Below are 17,859 nucleotides of genomic sequence, written 5' to 3'. Positions count from 1 at the left end.
GGGATCTCTGCCTACACAACTGGAAACGAGGAACGGCTGCAACCTGTAGCAGGGTAGGCAGAATAGTCACGACACTTCGCTGCATAGCAAGCTTAAGCACGGAAGGAGGGCGTATTGACCAGTTTGAATGTGAAGACAAGAAACTTGCTCAGCACGGCGGTAACGACAGAGGAAGTTAAGGTTAAGTTTGGTGGTAACGTGATCCTCCTCTTGTCAAACCGAAGTTCGAATCGTTTCTATATTACTCCGTCATTAGAGGGAAAAGGGGACGTGATTGTCCTTACTGGAGGACGACTTCAACGTCACTCTTGGAATAAGTAGCGAAGTAGCACTACTCGAGGTGGTTGTCTCCCGAACTTGCGTCAACGCGCAATAGTCCAAAATGTATCAAATGCCAGAATCAGAACCTGAAACAGAGAGCACACCTAGTGAGCAGCAGATCGCTGACGCTCATGCTTTGCTTGTCCGCTATCCGTTTGTGTCAGCCACTCCGATATCTCATGGTAAGTCAATATCACCGGACATTCTTGAGTTATTTCGCTGACTGGATGTTCAAGTCGCGAGGCATTTGGATCATATGTCTTCCACAGCACCGATCCCTTCCGTTGCTCAACCCCATCTCTTCCCCGGAAACCACATTTCTATGGCTAACCCACCTCCTTATGCTCATCTCCCTCCGGTCCTAGACGCGCTGACACCACCCGAAGGTCCAGCACGCGAACTCTGGGACTCTCAAAGAGGAGTCGCTATAAATGCCCTGGAGGAAGAATCGAGGACTATTCCTTTTGATGCTTGGTCTCATCCCATACCACCTCGTCATGCACCGTTGAATGCCGATACAAAGTGGCAGAAGTCTGCTTATCAATCATCTGCCCTTGCAACGACAATTTTACGGTCTGTGCATCGCCATCGAAGTGCGCCTATGCTACCTTCTGGCCTGTTACCACCCCCCTCGTCTCTTGCGAATGCTCTCGGCAATGAAGCCCATTCATCTCAGCAACACCAATTTGTCCCTTCCAACCGCCCCTTCCACCCGTCGCAATCTTTGGCTTTTTTTGATGAGTTTTTAGAGAAGACCCTTGGGTCGCAAGCGAACCCCTCACTTCGACCTTCATCCGAATCTCGCCCTACAACCGACTTCAATAACCAGCTTCAGTCCGATCTTTTGAGAGGACCCCTAGAACGGTTACGCACCCCTGTCAGAACCCCACCAGCAATTGAAACCCCCAATAACAAGCCTGCGGAGTTGACTCCTCGCCCCCCTCTTCCCCAAGAATCACCAGATCCCCTCTCACTTGTTCCGGGTGCCTCGAAGGAGACTAACGGTGCTGCCATAACGCCAACTCGTCCCGCCAAACGCAAAGCTGACTCTGCATTTCCCACGTCCCGTGTTTCAGTCGTGATCACTCAACTACCCCCTGGCAGCAGCAGCCGCCCAGGAAGTTTGAGCTCAAAGGGCTCTTCAACGACCCTTAGCTTTATAGGAGGGAAGGATTCATTGTCTCCTTCGGTGAAAAAGGCGGATCGTGCCGCATATACAGATATAGATGAGGCCACTCCATGGACCTCACGAATTACCGCTCGAGACACACCTGGAAGGAGCAAAAAAACTCTGAAACTTGAAAGAGACGCCAAAGGTTAAAGTCCAACTTATTGCGTGGAGACCCTAGCCTGATTACTTGTCCGCTGGTTATCCAGTACCACTCCAGAAGTTTATGAGTTATCTTGAAGAAATCTTTGAAGCTGAAGATTCTCTACCTCTCGATGCTGATAAAGATCATCGTCTTTCCCCTGCTGTTGCTGCTCATTTTTCTCACCTAATGACGTCTTTCTCCGAGCCACTTTTGCATTCAAATTCGATGCAGAGGCTCGTTTACCTCCTCAATCAACTTGCGCATCCTTCGAAACGCTCGCGGGTACATCAGCACTCCTCGCAGGCTAGGTCCGAGCCCATTGTTCGATTGTCGCAAGTTGATGCCGCATCCTTGCAGAGATTACTCAGGATGCTCGGGAGAACGGTTGAATTGGGATCTGGTGAGCAACGCGAGTTCGCCCCCTTCGACTGGAAGCCCCTCGAGAACAGTGCTGCGACAACTCAGAAAACCCCGCAGAAATCGCCGAAGAAACGCAAGAAGGAGCAGACTATTGCCTCGTCCAATGGAAAGAATACCAATGACAACGGCCGATCTAGTCGAAGCCGAAGTCGTAGTCGTTCCAAAACGAGGGAGCCTGATAAACAGCTTGGAGGGGACAATGTATCAATCCCTGACTCAAAACTTCAAGGAGTGCCTGACATTCTTCCAATTGATGAGGCGGCAAAGTTCGACAGGGAGCTGGACATTGCGTCGGAATGCGCACTTGCTGTGGAATGCTGTTTATCCCTTCTCACCGCGGATGCTCTTCCGAAACAGGTGGGTGAAAAGGGTGTTTTTCTGCTATTATTGATTCCGCACCTCTTAGGTTTACTCAGAAGAACTAATTTCGAGCTGTATGATGGCTATCAAGAATTTGCTAACTTACTGGATCTATCCATTTGTGGAGGCTACTAGTGAGATTCAGGGTACGCACTCTCGAAACAATCGGATAATTGGATTGGTTGTTCATCTATAATGGTAGGAACTCAAGGTCCTGTCCTTAGTCATATAGTCAGGTCCCTGTCACATGAGGCTATCGCCAGACGAAATCGACTCGGAAACGTGTTTCGCACTGTCTCATCCATATTTCCTCGCATTGATGCACTTTTGGGCATGGGCAAGCCATCGAATGCGCATATGATTACTATGTCGGATTCCATAGTCATCATGGCTGCTTATATCTCTATTGGCCCATTCTTTGTGGTTGAGCCGGGTACCGTGCAGTCGAAGGCGAAAGACAAAGTCAGGGAAAAGGTAATCTTAGGTGTTCAGAACGTTCTCGGCGGTGAGGCAGGTTTCCGAGCGCTTCGGCTTTCAGCGCTTTCCGTGATCAGAACCGTAAGGCCATCGCTTAGATTCTTGGTGAGTTTACTGAGTATATGGAAAATAGATCTTTGAAGGTGCCCCTGGGCAAAGAGATTGGATCGTGGAAGAGATACTAACTTCCCTGCTGAAGTTGCCCGATATAAATCGCAAGGCCGGGCAGTTCAAGTTCGTTTATACAAAGTCCATGATACTGCTGGCACTAATTATCTGATAGGCTTCGTGATGGGCAATCGATACATACCATTTCGGCTTTGCTGCTCCAACTGATACAAACATCTGCATGCGATGTGGGGGTTCATGCACGTCGAATTCGGTCGGAAAGAAGGAAACTCATGGCCCAGCTTGGCGGTGTCACGCAAAAGATGCCCCCTAGTTACTGGGCGGAGGTTGAAGAGGAGGTAATTGGATTCTGCGATGTGCTAACAACTTCAACTCATGATTTAAACAGGAGCTCAAACTATCCCGGTCAGCCTTGGACTCTCCATCTAAGGTTGCAAAGACTGTGGTGTTGTATCTCAAACAGCGGTGCGCTTTTCCAACTTCGAGAGTTTTCAATGTTACAATTATGTGGTGATCTAGAGCTGGGAGCAGCAAGGCTAGCAAGAACTCTAACGAAGCAGATTATCGGGCAATCTTGGACAACCTAATCTCGGATATATTGCGGGTTTTGCATTGGTCCGAATGGCCAGGTGCATCATTACTGCTAATGGTGTTCTGCAGAGTTTTTGTGAGCGGGAATTGGAGGCTTAATCACCCGTCTTACCGTTGGCGTGCTCACAAATATTCCAGACTCAAATACTTGAGGACGTCAAATCATCCGCTGGTGCCGACTTGAGCAGCCTTAAGTCCATCGCCTTGGACAACCTTGGACAGATTGCGGCACGCCTTCGCGAGTCGCAACTGCGAGTGGCCCGTACACCTGCGGGTCGCGGTGAAGGAAAATATGATTTGGACAACGTATGATCGAAAACTGTTGGATTGAGGAGTTCATACTAATGTTTGGTGCAGCTCATCCGTGACTCAAATGTTTCAGGTTTAGAGACACTTATATCAGCTCACGAAGAAATATTGTCAGTTCTTACTGGCCTATCAACGAAGGAGGATGCTGGGTTATTCGAGGTTCGTTCATCAGCAGTGTTGAGGATGCGACCTAACATTTGGCATTGACAGAGTGCTCGCGTACTGAGCACCACGATCTGGTTTTCCGAGCTAGGGAATGCATTTCAGCGTTGTGACAGTATTATCAGCCAAATGGCCAATGAAGGCAAAGAAGCGGCGTCTGAGAAGGCTCAGTTTCAAGCATTCGCCGACCGCATCAAAAGGACGTTGCAGCATTGTTGGGACGAGCCGAACGTTGACGTTTTTGGTCCCACGTGCGTATCTTCGCAATGTCTTGCTCTAATTGGCTAATCTAGGATATCGTAGGCCAGAGCTTGCCGCCACAGACGTACTAACAGAACGCGTCGGAACCAGTCAGCTACTGCGTAATGGCTTTCATCTGATGCTAGGGGCCATTCTTGCATCCTTGGATGCGCCAGCTGTTTTCATGAGGACGAAAGCTTTGCGGGCCCTGGGCCAGATCGTTGTCGTAGACAACCAGGTTCTGCGTGATGTGAGTGCGATCTTCTCTGACGGTTTGCACCTACTCATTCGGGTCTAGTCTAATGTAAAAAGAGCTATCGAGAACCACTTACGTGATAGCTCGTCAGCTGTCCGAGAGGCTGCCGTCGAACTGATTGGGAAATACCTGACTACCGTCCCCGAGGTTGCAAGTGAATACTTTAGCCAGATCTTAGAGAGGATAGCGGTAACCGAATTTTCAAAAGGCGTTTGTATGGATGCTCATCCTTGCTTAGGATACTGGACTGGGAGTACGCAAGAGGGTTATCAAGCTTCTCAGAAATATGTATTTTGTTGAGGCATCACTTGAACGGCGTATCAATATCTGCTACCGTCTAATAATGCGTGCTCTGGATGAAGATGAGACTGTTAAAGTGCGTATGTTACTAAAATTATGACCGGGACTAACGATGTCAAAGGATCTTTCCATAAAAACCATTTCCGAGCTATGGTTCGGCGGTCAGGAAGTGTTGAACGCACCAAGCGGAGGGAATAGTTCTATCTATAGCTTAAATACGAAAGTTACAGTTGTCATGAGTGTTTGCACTAAGTTTTCCTCCGGCCTCCACTCTCCATTGGAAATAATTTTGACCCAGGTACTTCTTATCACTTTATTACAGGAAGGGGTCTCTCTTTCTCTAAGTCATTTTTCAGCTCACAAAGGATGCCGAAGGGACTAGCGAGTCCCCTGTTCTTTCTCAATTTAGTCAGATTTGCGATCTGCTCATAGACGCTCTGGTCGATGCTAACCTGATACCAGGATTTGTAAGTCTAGTCAACTCAGCGTTTGACGATCTAATCTCGCTTTTAGAGCATAGCCAACTGTATTCGGACACTATTTGTTTTTACTTCCGCATATCCTCGAGTTATCTCAAGTGCCAAGGCACAAATATTGATCCCCTATCTGAAAAACCCTTCCAATGTGAGTTGTTGGTTCTCAGCTTTGCCCAATTCTCAGCGTTGGTTTACAGCCCGAAGAATTGGCTATTTCGGACTACATTCTCAAGATTTTCCGTCTATCCATTCCGACATTCCCAAAGACCGCTATAAAGTTCGGGCAAGAGCTTCAGCCGATTCTCCAGCCTATCATAAAAGGGTCTTCAGGAGGACTGGCAGTTCGTAGCTTCCGGTTGCTGGAGATCTGCATCATCTGAGCCCCCTTGCGCAGACGCTGCAAGAGGCAGTTGCTTGCCATTGTGCGACTGTCAAATTCCTAACGAACGACTATCGACAGCTTGTCTTCCTATTAAAGAGTTGCAATGGTGAGTGGAGCTCAATTTTTCACCTGTTCCTCTGACCCCGAACTTGACACTGGCTTAGAAAAGGTGAAATCATTGCAATCTCAAGCCGCCAATACATCCCTTCCAGAAACGGTTTTTCGGCATGTCACCTACTTTGCACATATCTTGTCGTCTCTTTGCGAGAACGTCAACTTCGAAGAACTAAGACAATCTGGTCAGGAATGGCTTAACGCAACTGGATTTTGGCTTACGCGTTGTATACATAGGTTTTGTACGAGAGTTGGACTTGATATCAAAGGTGGAAGTACTCCCAATTATCCCCCATGCATGCTTACATGGGACGCTTTTAGAACTCGATTCCTGAGCATGTCTATATGTCACTACTCAGCCTGTATGAGTCGATCAAGGATGAGAGTACACGAAGTCGTCTCATGAACTGCTTTGGTGAGCAATTGTATCGTTCCACTCAAGTTAAATGCTGACCCAACGGCACCAGGATCTCTATTCAGAAGCAATCCTAGCCTCATGACAAGCGAAGAATCAGCTTCACTCATGGAGACCGTGTTCTCCTCCTCTGACCTTGAAGCGCGATGCCGCTTGCTGAAAACTATCCACAGCTTCCTCCTGTCAGAATCCGCGAAGTTCGAGAGTGAATTGAAAGGTTCTTATCAAGGTTATGCGGGAAATACGGCTAACTGCCCAAATCAATAGCAAACTCGGAGGGCAACAATTCGAATGTCAAAATGGAAGAATTAGTGGGCAACACTGCTGGCTTTGCTGAAGGAAGGTATGAAGCTGCTTATCGTGCTAATCACGGTTTGCCTTTATTGTTGACCTACGTTGCTCTTACCTTCATTAGCGTAAGCTCAGCCGTTGTTCAGCGTTATCTTACCCATGTTCTGGAAGCTGCCATGACGATTCATGCGGCCCTGCAAAACATAGCAATTGATATCCTTGGCTTCGTAGTGCGTCAAGGTCTTGCTCATCCAATACAAGTAGGTAAAAAGCATAGCGAGACTGCAAAATCTTATTATTCCGTTGCCCAGTGCATCCCAACAATCATCGCTCTTGAGACCAGCCCTTCGAGTAGTTTGAGTAGCCGTGCACTTGCATATCACAAGGTCCTTTATGACAAGCACGCCACAATGATAAATACACGGTTTATGGATTGCGCTAAAAAGACCTTTGAGTACCAGACTCGATTGCTGGGCTCAAAATTGTCGGAGGCCGACTCAACTGAGAGCGTTGATTACCTGCATGGTACGCCCTTCAACTCAATTCGTGGTTAACTTGAAGAATTTAACAGTCCGTTCTGATTCGGCAGGGCTGCGAGCTGATCCTGTACCGACGGCTCTCTTTCGTCCGTGGTATACTCTAGTACGTGAGAAGCGCACGACTAGAGTGGAGTGGTTGAAGTCTTTGGTCAAATCAATTGATGTCGACATCGAAATCGGAAGCGGCTACATGTCTCAAGTTTGTCTCTGTTGACAGATCCGAGGATCGACAACCTGATAACCTCAGTCTTGTTTAGACAGCCTTCGATTTTCTTCGCTACATGATCGAGAATTTTTCGGCTCTAGACTATAAGACCCAGGAGGAACTGTTACTGGTCATTCGACACACTACCGTGGTGCTGTCCGTGACTGGTACGCAAGTTGTGGATGGATTTGTTCGAAAACGGCGTGGTGCCCACCAAGCATCTGATGGTGCTCCTGTGAGCGGAATTGCAACTATTCTCCATCTTCTTGACTTCTAATCCACCAACGTTGCTTTCAGGTCACCGTTATCGAATCATCTGGTGAGTGACAACCTCGCAACTAGTATTCAGAAATACTTAGTCACCATATCAGACAACTCGGTGGTTGATGAGATTCCCCTACAACCCGAATTTTCCCGCACCGCTGCCAGCATCATGATGCTGCTTGTGCTCAAAGCATACCTCAAGGAGTTGTATGGTTTATCGGAGGAGTACGTAATCGGATCGCTTTTCAGTGGTGCCTAAACATCTGCTAATATCAACTCATTTATAATGCAGGAAGTGCACAAAATGGTCCTCAGGCAAGAAGAGTGCGATCGGCGATAAACCCGCAATTCGACGTCATGAAAATCCAATATCCTGGGAGAAAATACCATGCGCACTCAAGTCTGCAATGACCCACGATGATGCTGAGCATCAGTATTCGCGCGTGAGTATCATAGCCACTTGAACAGAACATCTTGGATAATTGCGGCATGTGGCAGCTTCTCGAGATGTGGGATCAAGAAGGCGTCTCCCCTGAACCCTTGGAAGACATTGACTAGCGATCAGCGCGGTTTGTTGTTATCCTACCGTATGAATGCTTTTTATTCCTACTTTGTAGACATACCTACCTTTATGCTGCCATACCCTGTTATTATGTACCCAGCCATGTACCCTCCTACCAATCGTTGTAATACATGCCCGCAACTGATATGTTGGAATTATGCAATAACAGCCCCGATTTTCAATTCGCCGGGCCGGCGGCAATTTCCTATGAGTTTAAGCGCTTGCACAGGTTGACGAATGCACAGCAGCTGCGCCCGTCTTTGTAGTACACTGCTGTCTGTCTAATATTACGAAGTCATAGAGGCTGGAGCCCTGCCTGACACTGTTGCTAACATTGGGCCTTTTATGGCTTGGCCCTCGGCAGTAACAATGGTGGTGTCCCAGGTGCAATTCTGACCTCTGTTGTCCAGCGTTAGTATATGCGTCTTTCCGTGCCCAGAATAGCAAGTCCCAACTCTTTTCCAGCTCCTCCAAATCTTCATCCTTCAGCCGGGCCAGACCAGACCTTCGCATTCCCCGAAGCACAACCCCCGCCACCAGTTCTAAATTGCAACACGGCCCTCGAAGATCTGGTACGGGAAATACGAAGTTATGAAGAACTCCTGTTAGGGGTAAGGCCTGATGGGCTTTGATTTCGTAGTAAGGCCCGAGTGCTAACTAGTACCAGTTCGCTGGATCTAGTGCAGTGGACAATCTGATCCTTCGTCTGCACGCTCTGGGATTCTCTGCGCGAGGGCTTCGCGACAGGATTGATAAGCCTTTCGATGCGGGTGCAGATCAATTCCCCTCTTCTCCATGGATGGTTGAGAGGCATCTCCAAGACTTGTCGCAGTGAGTGCGCATTTTCGTCCAGAAAGTTGCTAATTTCATACTGTGAGCTCAGGGTGGTTCAGAAGGAGCATTCTAATGCTTTGTCATTGTTGAGTTTCTCCGTGCGTCGTCAGGAGCCTGAAGCGTCCGGAGGCGGGACAGAGGTAAATAGGTGTCAAACCCGGAACATCATCGGAGTGGACTGAGAATCGCTTGCAGCTATCACATTCCCTCAATAAGCCAAGCTTTAATATGGCTGAATCCACCGATGCCTTTGCTTCATATCTGCAAACCCAAGGGTTATTATTGAAGAGATGGTTGTCCACGGTACTCGGTGAGGCCGAAGATCTCTCTCTGGAGCTTCGAGATGAAGAAATCGTGGTTCTGTTAAATGTGGAGGCGTTTCACTCCCTTGTAAAGGATGAAATCACAATGCTTTCGACCTCCGACCCGTCGAAATCCGCATACCGTTACAACTCCGCTTTCTCTCATTACGTGCAGCTTGTTCTGCCTCTATCCCCTGAAAGAGATATTATGATTTCAAGGGGCTGTATCGTGTTGTCAAAAGCTCTACGTCGACTTGGTCTTGTGGAGGACTCATTTGAGGCGGCGAATAACGGTGTCACCCTAATTCTTGGAGACGTTTGGGATTGGCATGGTACGTAAATGCGCCCTTCATATTTTACTTGAGTTGGCCTTGTTGACGGATGGCTCTGTTTCTTGGACCACTCAATTGGGAACATTCAGCAATGCCCCCCGCTCACAAAACCACTCTTTCTTTGCCCATATCACTACTTCTCGCCGAATTACTCGGGTCCGCCTGCCATAGCCTCATAATGCTGTCAGATATCCTGGATAACACACTCTCACCCCATCGTGAAACACTCCTCTCCATTGCATTCCACAGAGCAAAGTTGGCAGTCCAGTTGCGACGTCAGGATGTAACTCATCGCATCGATAAATCCCAACATAGAGATCCTTTCGATTCGGTTAGTTTTGGTACTGGTAGCGCTAGACTGGCTCTGCTGGATTCACTGGTTTCGTTGTCTCGCACTGTCTCGTCCCCGAATTCGGACTGGGAGGGTGACATGCTGACAACCGCTGAACGATTGGGGAGGAGGGAGATTTTAGGCACCGTCATTGATGAGCTCCGATCACTCCAAGAACATGCACATCCGCAACTGCAATCTAGGGCAACTGAACTGTTGGTTTCCGCTCTCATTGTCAAGTCGTTTGTTAGCTCCAGTCTGGCTATCGATGTTAATTCGGGAATCGCGTTCGGAAGCATCAACGATGCGCGACTGACGTTGACGAGCCTCATAGACGAGAAGTTTGTTTTGCGCTCTACCCCTCGTCCTTTGGCACTGTTCGGAGTAGGGGATATACGAGATTTATACCCGTCCATGCTGCTCATGATTGCCACTTTGGCGTGGTCAAACACTAATGTTCCTACTGCACTCCAAGCCGCTTCTGATGCTGTAGAATGGCACGTCAATAGAGTGAAAGCCATCCAAAGAGTCAGGAACTTGACGAATCCGGAAGTCCAATCATGGGCCTCTCCCCATTACCGAATTATGGTCAAAGTTGCTCTTGATGATGCAATTTCCGCCTTCGAGACGAACGCCTCATATCTTCGGGAGATAGACAGAAAGGAAGACGCTTTTGCAATACAACAGCAAGAGGTAAAGCTGCTTCAAGAGGTGGTCGATTTTATCAAGAGATTTGGCGCTGATGATTCGACGGACCCACCCTACTACCGAACGTGCAGTCTCAAAAGTATTCAGGCGGCCTTGGCAAATGCATTCACCCAGATCGCGACAAGTGCAGCTGAAGATAAACGTATGGAATTGGCCCTGGAGTACGGCATCTCTGCCGTCCATGAATACCGCGAACTCCTCTCAGTGGAAGCGAGGGGCACACCTGGCAACGAATCCCAACAAATCCCTCCTAATGAGAAAAAGATTCGTGAAGGTTTCGCAACTGCACTATCCGGGGTTGCCATTGATGCTTCATCGGTCGAAGAATGGGATATCGCTATCGAGGCCGACGAAGAATCAGTGAAGCAATACCGTATCCTTGCGGGATTTGATCCTGTTACCTATGCCTCGGGAGTAGGCAATTCTTTGCGGAGCCTGGCTCAACACCTGTATCGTGGAGGCAGAAAGGCAGAGGCTGTGGAGGTTGGCTCACAGGCTGTGGAAGCCGCAAGAATATTAATCAAAACAAACCCCCTTGACTCCCATCGCACCGATCTGGCCGTTGCACTATCTGACTTTGCGGTTTATTCCGCTTCCATGGAGCAGTATGACGTAGCGATTGCGGCCGACAGAGAGGTCCTGGACATTAGGAACACCATTACCAGCCAAACTGGTTCCTTTGGCAATGACGAGTTTGACATAACTCCAACCTTGCAGAATCTCGCTGACCACCTTACAGCTTCCGGTCAGCATGATGAGGCTCTAGTGGCTGGTCTTGAATTCGTGGATGCGACTAAAACTGCAATGGAAGCAGGGAAGAAGATTGCATCATCATACGGATATGCACTGTATAAGCTATCCCTTCTTTTCGTGGCCCTTCGGGACTGGGACAAAGCAATTGAAGCGGATGAAAATGGCATCAAGTTCTTCGAGCAACTCAGACTGGGTGAACCATCCTCCTACGACACCGATTACATACGAGCCCTCCGTTCACGTGCAAAGCATCTCCGCGATGCTGGTCGGCTAGACGAGTCGCTCCTAGAAAGCGAAAAGGTCTTAAAAGTAGCTGAAGATGCTTTTCAGCGGAACCCTACTCATCGGATTGATGTGGCAATTGCTCTGTCGGATTTAGCAGGGATTTACTCGCAAATGAATGAGTGGGAGGAGTCCCTCCCGTTCGAAGACCGATCCCTGGAGCATTACCGCATTCTTGCTCAGGACGCGCCAGATGACCATGATTCGGAGGTTATCAGAGTCCTGCAGAACAGAGCGGTTGCACTACAGAACGCTGGTCGACTTGATGACGCCTTGGAAGCCGGACAAGCCGTGATCGATGCATCCCGTGAAGCGTACAAGAAGCGACCAGAGATGCATCGATCAGATCTGGCATTATCCTTGTTCAACTATGGCGTTTATACAGCCGCAAAAAAAGACTGGGACGCGTGCATCATTGCGGATGAGGAGTCAGTAGGATTTTACCGCCTCCTCTTCAAGGAAAACCCCAAGATTCGAATCAGGGAGCTGCTTCGGGGAATGCGGAATCGAACAGTTCACTGCGCAAATGCAGAGAGGCATGAGATAGCTCTTGCATCAAGTCGCGAATGGGTTGACACCGCCAGGAAGGCGGTCGAAACAATGGGCCCAACGTATTTATCGGATCTAGCTTCTGCGCTGGTGAACTTTGCGGGCCAGGTGGATCGCTTGCAAAAATGGGATGAATCTATCACTGCAACCCAGGAAGCTCTGTCCATCTACACCCAACTAGTAGACGAGGACCCTTCTTCGTATTCAAGCAATGTGTTTTACCAAAAGCGGAATTTGGGGGCCAGGTTATTCAGAGCATTCAAGTATCAGGAGGCGGTTGAAATAGGAGGCGAAGTTCTGACTCAGGCGAGAAAACGTCTGACCGAAAAGGAATCAACTGGAAAGGACTCGGAACCAGAATTGGGGAAACCGGTGATGGACTTGGTATTCGAGAGAAGAGACCTCGCTCTTGCGTTGTATGACCTCGCTCTTTACCATAGCGCTCTCAAGAAATGGGGCACATCCATATCCCTTCACAAGGAATCACTGAATATTTACAGGGGACTTCAGGAGGAGGCTGCACCTGGCACGTACGACGAGGACATTCTCCGAGGCCTCCAAGATTGTGCCGGTGATTGTTACGACTCGAAGCAGCTCGACGAAGCGATGGAGATGGGAAAGGAAGCCGTCAAATATGCAGAACTGATTGCGGATGCTGCTATGAAGGACGAAAACGGCAAGATATCCCAGTTAGTCAGAGGCGATCTTGCCCGTGCACTGGCAAACTCTGGGGTTTATATGTTGCATCGAAAGATTTGGGACCAAAGTCTTCCTATCCAGGAGCGAGCTCTCGAGATGTACCGCGCTTTATACGCGGAAAGGGGACTAGAACGGTACGATTGGCAGCTTGTCTGTGTCTTGTGTAACGTGGCGGAGCATCGATTGCGGGCGGGGATAATGGAAGCTGGGTTGGAGATCGGTAGGGAGGCTTTGGATTTCTGCAAAATTGTTGTGGAAGGCGTTCCATTAGATGATCTCTCGACGATCCCAAAGATTACTCGAGATAACATGGGCAAATCTCTACGCGAAATTGCGAAATACCTTAGGGAGGAAACGGAGATGAAGGCGCTGGCCGAGGAATACACCTCTGTTGCGGACCAATTCGGTCCCCCTCCCCCAGATGATCCTCTGGGGAAGAAAGTGGAGCCAAACGGTCAGGTCGCAGAGACAGAACTACGGACAGCGAACTAGGGTGCAAATAAAGAGTGCCTCCGATTGACTAGTATCGAGCATGAGGCGTGCCATGATACACCAACACACCCTGTTGCTGCAATTTATTGATTTACATGGACAATATAATCTAGGGACAATGTTGTACTTTCCTATACTTCGGAGGTCCGTGCACTTGAATGGTGCCAATTCAATCGGATAACGGAGTCTTCCGTCGTATTCAGCCAATACAGTATCGCAGTTCTGCGGAACGCGATGGCACCAGACCCCCGTGTTAGTGACCAGGAACTAGCTGCTATTAATGCCGCAGCCGTTACTCGAAAGTACAGGGCCGATCCCAGAATAGGTAGGCCATCCAGCCTGTGCTTAGGGCCAACGCTGAATGTACCCTTCATCGACCGAAAGACTATCGAACTGTGTCTGCTATCAACGGGTACGTCCATCATTCTGTGGGATCCCAGGGATGACCACAATAGCTTTCCCAATTCAGGCCTCTCGTTGTGCTGGACAATGTCAAGGTGCGACACCGACGTGAACCCATCGTTGCTCCAGGTAGTCAAATCGTGTGATCAATATTACCCTCTGCACAGTTCCCTTCCTACAATGAAATCGTCCAATTAACGCTTCCCGATGGCACCAAGCGTGGCGGACAAGTTCTGGAAGTATCCGGGAAGAAGGCAATTGTTCAGGTGTTTGAGGGAACTTCAGGGGTTGACGTGAAGGCCACACATGTCGAGTTCACGGGTAGCAGCATGAAGCTTCCAGTGTCGGAAGATATGTTAGGGAGGATATTCAATGGTTCCGGCGTCCCAATGGACAAGGGGCCCAAGGTGTTCGCTGAAGACTATCTCGATATCAATGGTAACTGGATACACCTCGCCTTTGGGGATCCAGGATCCACTTATTGTGTGATATCGCTTTCTAGGATCACCCATAAATCCTTATTCACGCATCTATCCCGAGGAGATGATTCAAACTGGTATTTCCACGATCGATACCATGAACTCCATTGCTCGCGGCCAAAAAATCCCCATTTTCTCCGCTGCTGGTCTGCCGCATAATGAGGTGAGATTGAAGGTGGCCCAGTTGACTAAATGCTGCATCAGTTACGTTTTTCCAGATTGCAGCACAAATTTGCCGCCAGGCAGGTCTAGTGAAACGCCCCACGAAAGACGTTCATGATGGACACGAGGATAACTTCTCGATCGTCTTCGCTGCTATGGGTGTGAACATGGAAACAGCTCGATTCTTCAAATCGGACTTCGAAGAGAACGGAAGTTTGGATCGTGTTACGCTATTCTTGAACCATGCTAATGATCCAACTATCGAGCGTATCATCACCCCACGTCTAGCGCTAACAACCGCCGAATACTACGCCTACCAACTAGAGAAACATGTCTTGGTTATTCTTACAGATATGAGTTCGTATGCCGACGCCTTGCGTGAAGTATGTTAATACTCTTTTCCTTTCCTTTTATTGAGGTGACATTGTGCGGGGCGGGTTATTGAACGGTTATAGGTATCCGCTGCTCGGGAAGAAGTCCCTGGACGACGTGGTTATCCAGGTATAGCGCACTCATGAGTTCACCCCGAGAATTCGCTGACGCCGGAACAGGATACATGTACACTGATCTCTCAACAATCTATGAGCGAGCTGGGCGTGTGGAGGGTCGAAATGGCTCTATTACGCAGATCCCAATTCTTACTATGCCTAACGACGGTTCGCATTACTCCATCGTATAACTTCAGAACAGCTGTTTTCCCTCTCATGATCTTCTCCGCAGATATCACCCACCCAATCCCAGATCTGACAGGTTACATCACAGAAGGCCAAATTATTGTGGACCGAAATCTTCACAATCGACAGATTTACCCTCCTATCAACGTCCTACCATCACTCTCTCGTTTAATGAAGAGCGCCATTGGCGAAGAGTTGACAAGGAAGGATCACGGCGATGTCAGCAACCAAATGGTGAGATTTGAGAGGATTGTGTGTGAAAGTTACTGGGACTTACCCCCTCCCACAGTATGCCAAGTACGCGATTGGGCGGGATGCAGCTGCCATGAAGGCCGTTGTCGGTGAGGAAGCTCTCTCGGCGGAAGATAAACTTGCATTAGAGTTCCTGGACCGATTTGAGCATGAATTTGTTTCACAAGGTAATTATCCCTGCTTCTTAACCGCCTTGCCTCACCACGACGTCCCTTACTTCGCACATCAGGTGCCTACGAGTCACGTACTATCTTTGAGTCTCTAGATATGGCCTGGTCTTTACTTCGGGTCTTCCCGAAGGAGCTGCTCAACCGAATAAGCCCAAAGGTTATTGAAGAGTTCTACCATCGCAAACCAACGAAATCCAAAGCTGACGGAGGTGAGGCAAAGAAGGAAGATAAGTTGATCGATGACAGCGCCTGAAAAATATACTTTATACATTCATAAAACATTCACAACGGTTTGAAGGCGCCCCGCGTGATCGTGATGTGAATTCCTCCTTAGCTTGGTGATAGGGTGTAAGATTAATGATTATGCAGAAGAAAGCGAGAGTGGTTGGTTTCAAAGGAAGTGCAAAGAAATGCAGTAACCCACAATTTTCAATTAGCTGAGTATGGCAGTACAATAGGTCCGCGAATGCCCGATCCGATAAGGAAAGACACTCAGCATGTTGTAATGCCATGAGAACAATGACGACCAAAGCTACTGAAGATAGAAGCAAGCAAGAGATGCGAGCTAGAATCCCGATCGATGGAATCCGTCTCGGTGGTACTATGCAGCGTTGCATACCGTAAGTCCGCCACCCAGGTGATTGTCCATTGATAGTCCATGCAGAAGGGAAGGCGCAGAGTCAGGTCGGCAGCCCGTACTAAGGAAGAAACTGAAGATGACATAATCGCTTTGTTGGAAGCGCCTGGAGCACCAAATACGATCACGGAGACGAAACTGACTCAGTTGTCGATCGCTTACGAACTGGTGGGCGACAGTGCTGCTGCGCTGCGGCCCTTCTTATCTGGTGCAGCGGTCCGGACATAAAGGTTAGGAGCTAGTAGACTGGGATTGGAAACCTTTAATCACAAGATCGATTTCGCAGCTGGATAGAAATAATGGTTTGATCCCTGCGTTTTCTGAGCACTTCCCCACACTTCAGGGAGCATCAAGGCACAGCAGTGAGGCAAATACGCTGGAGACTTGAAGCGACAGTCGTTTCGGTTTCGTGCGCTTCGCTTTTTATCATTCCAAACGGACATCAAATGTGTCGCACCACGGCCTAAAAGGTTGAAGGCATTTTTATGTTGAGGTCCTTTCGATCGAGCCTCTGTACACGAAGAATGAAACCAATCCTGCAATAACATTATAAAAACTTCCAACATGAATGCATGCCCCCATGTGTCATACCATCAGAGTATCAAGTGAAGAAAGGGATTCCTCCAAAGTCTTAAAGGACTCGGCTGGTATCAACGAGAATTGGGGCTTTCATCTGCCCCTGCACCAGCCATCGAGTCCCGTCCTCACTGGTTTGGGGACGGCGAAGCGTGTCTTTGATCGACACTCGATCGCCATACCAGGCTTCTTGAGTGCCGACAGAACTTTCATTTTCTACGACAGGACCGTACTGGAGTGGCAAGGTGAGTTCGACTTTTCCATTAAACCATATTTCTCTATAAAAAACCAATGGGGCCTTTCCTATCGCAGAGGAATATACCTCTCTGCGTGTGAATGGTGCTTTCCCTCCCATGCTGGGCGAGAGGTCATAATAGGGACATTTTAGCCAAGATTCATCCGGGTTTGAGTTTTCCAAGTCTGGCCCGAGATTTCGTACATCAGTTATGTTCCCCAAAGGAGTGGCATATTCAGGGAGCATAGGGCTAGGGATGTGATGTGAGCATGGGGGTGCAACACCGATATTAGGAATCCAGGTTTCCGGATCTAGTACGTGATATCGGGTGATCAACTCGCGTGAATCTGTTGACCATACGAAAGCGTAGTTCCCACCGCAAGCGCCGACGTATCGATTTTCAGGCGAGAAACCAAGCATGTGACGTAGAGGAGTGGAAGGAGCAGGAAGAGGAGTGGAAGGAGCGGGGAGAGTGGAAGGAGGCGAGAGAAGCCCAATGGACGAATCATCCGAAACATACAAGAGTGCCGTGTGCTCATGCCAATCCCCGTCCAAATTTCGCGGGACTCGTAAAACCAAGGCACCACTGTTCGACACTGCCGTGATAGCAGGATAGGGGCCACTGGGGAAGGTACCAAGCTTTACCGGTTGCGTGCTGGGGCTGAAGATGGTAATATTTCCACTACTGTCTTCAGTTGCAATCTGGCGATTGCCATTGCAGAATTCAACCCAAACAGGATGATTGGAGGGACTGCATTGGAAACGAGATATCGTCCTCTGGTGGTCAATGTCGGCAACCTCGATGGTACCACTGCCAAATCCAAGAGCAGCGGAGCGACCATCTCGAGAGAGCGTCGCACAAGT

General features: G+C 48.8%; 3 protein-coding genes across 3 annotated transcripts; all 3 read left to right on the top strand.

The window, feature by feature from the left end:
- The first annotated feature begins 204 nt into the window (after positions 1-204).
- Positions 205-8,297, top strand: EI90DRAFT_2994571 (uncharacterized protein). Its single transcript, XM_039056168.1, has 33 exons — positions 205-503; positions 558-1,637; positions 1,699-2,411; positions 2,461-2,560; positions 2,617-2,972; positions 3,025-3,125; positions 3,175-3,358; positions 3,409-3,485; positions 3,540-3,687; positions 3,750-3,917; positions 3,969-4,079; positions 4,131-4,333; positions 4,386-4,572; positions 4,621-4,767; positions 4,817-4,954; positions 5,000-5,176; positions 5,235-5,345; positions 5,392-5,502; positions 5,552-5,695; positions 5,749-5,842; positions 5,901-6,035; positions 6,088-6,119; positions 6,172-6,265; positions 6,318-6,482; positions 6,533-6,608; positions 6,681-6,816; positions 6,868-7,081; positions 7,146-7,294; positions 7,353-7,535; positions 7,598-7,616; positions 7,669-7,789; positions 7,857-8,007; positions 8,063-8,297. Exons 1-33 carry the CDS (start codon positions 383-385, stop codon positions 8,120-8,122), a joined length of 6,006 nt encoding a protein of 2,001 aa, XP_038917615.1. The 5' UTR covers positions 205-382; the 3' UTR covers positions 8,123-8,297.
- A 182-nt stretch (positions 8,298-8,479) lies between these two features.
- Positions 8,480-13,594, top strand: EI90DRAFT_3052565 (uncharacterized protein). The gene is made up of 6 exons (XM_039059954.1): positions 8,480-8,537; positions 8,592-8,737; positions 8,794-8,957; positions 9,010-9,100; positions 9,156-9,594; positions 9,684-13,594. Exons 3-6 carry the CDS (start codon positions 8,926-8,928, stop codon positions 13,406-13,408), a joined length of 4,287 nt encoding a protein of 1,428 aa, XP_038917614.1. The 5' UTR covers positions 8,480-8,537; positions 8,592-8,737; positions 8,794-8,925; the 3' UTR covers positions 13,409-13,594.
- Positions 13,595-13,642: 48 nt separating this feature from the next.
- EI90DRAFT_2916108 (P-loop containing nucleoside triphosphate hydrolase protein) lies at positions 13,643-15,800 on the top strand (the record flags this gene model as incomplete). Its single annotated transcript, XM_039054575.1, has 11 exons — positions 13,643-13,733; positions 13,793-13,820; positions 13,878-13,905; positions 13,978-14,248; positions 14,313-14,452; positions 14,508-14,834; positions 14,907-14,952; positions 15,003-15,107; positions 15,172-15,359; positions 15,415-15,544; positions 15,607-15,800. 11 exons carry the CDS (start codon positions 13,643-13,645, stop codon positions 15,798-15,800), a joined length of 1,548 nt encoding a protein of 515 aa, XP_038917613.1.
- Positions 15,801-17,859: the final 2,059 nt, after the last annotated feature.

Source organism: Cantharellus anzutake, assembly GCF_015039405.1.
Source record: "Cantharellus anzutake strain C23 chromosome Unknown EI90scaffold_17, whole genome shotgun sequence".
NCBI classification, from domain to species: domain Eukaryota; kingdom Fungi; phylum Basidiomycota; class Agaricomycetes; order Cantharellales; family Hydnaceae; genus Cantharellus; species Cantharellus anzutake.
The sequence above is the reverse complement of the archived record's forward strand: the minus strand, read 5'-3'. Positions and strand labels throughout refer to the sequence as shown.

Coding starts and splice junctions, on each gene's coding strand:
- EI90DRAFT_2994571 (XM_039056168.1), top strand. CDS start 383: ATGTATCAAATGCCAGAATCAGAACCTGAAACAGAGAGCACACCTAGT. Junction 4,334..4,385: donor GTTGACGTTTTTGGTCCCAC/GTGCGTATCTTC, acceptor AGGATATCGTAG/GCCAGAGCTTGCCGCCACAG. Junction 8,008..8,062: donor CTGAGCATCAGTATTCGCGC/GTGAGTATCATA, acceptor GGCATGTGGCAG/CTTCTCGAGATGTGGGATCA.
- EI90DRAFT_3052565 (XM_039059954.1), top strand. CDS start 8,926: ATGGTTGAGAGGCATCTCCAAGACTTGTCGCA. Junction 9,101..9,155: donor CGTCCGGAGGCGGGACAGAG/GTAAATAGGTGT, acceptor AATCGCTTGCAG/CTATCACATTCCCTCAATAA. Junction 9,595..9,683: donor AGACGTTTGGGATTGGCATG/GTACGTAAATGC, acceptor GGGAACATTCAG/CAATGCCCCCCGCTCACAAA.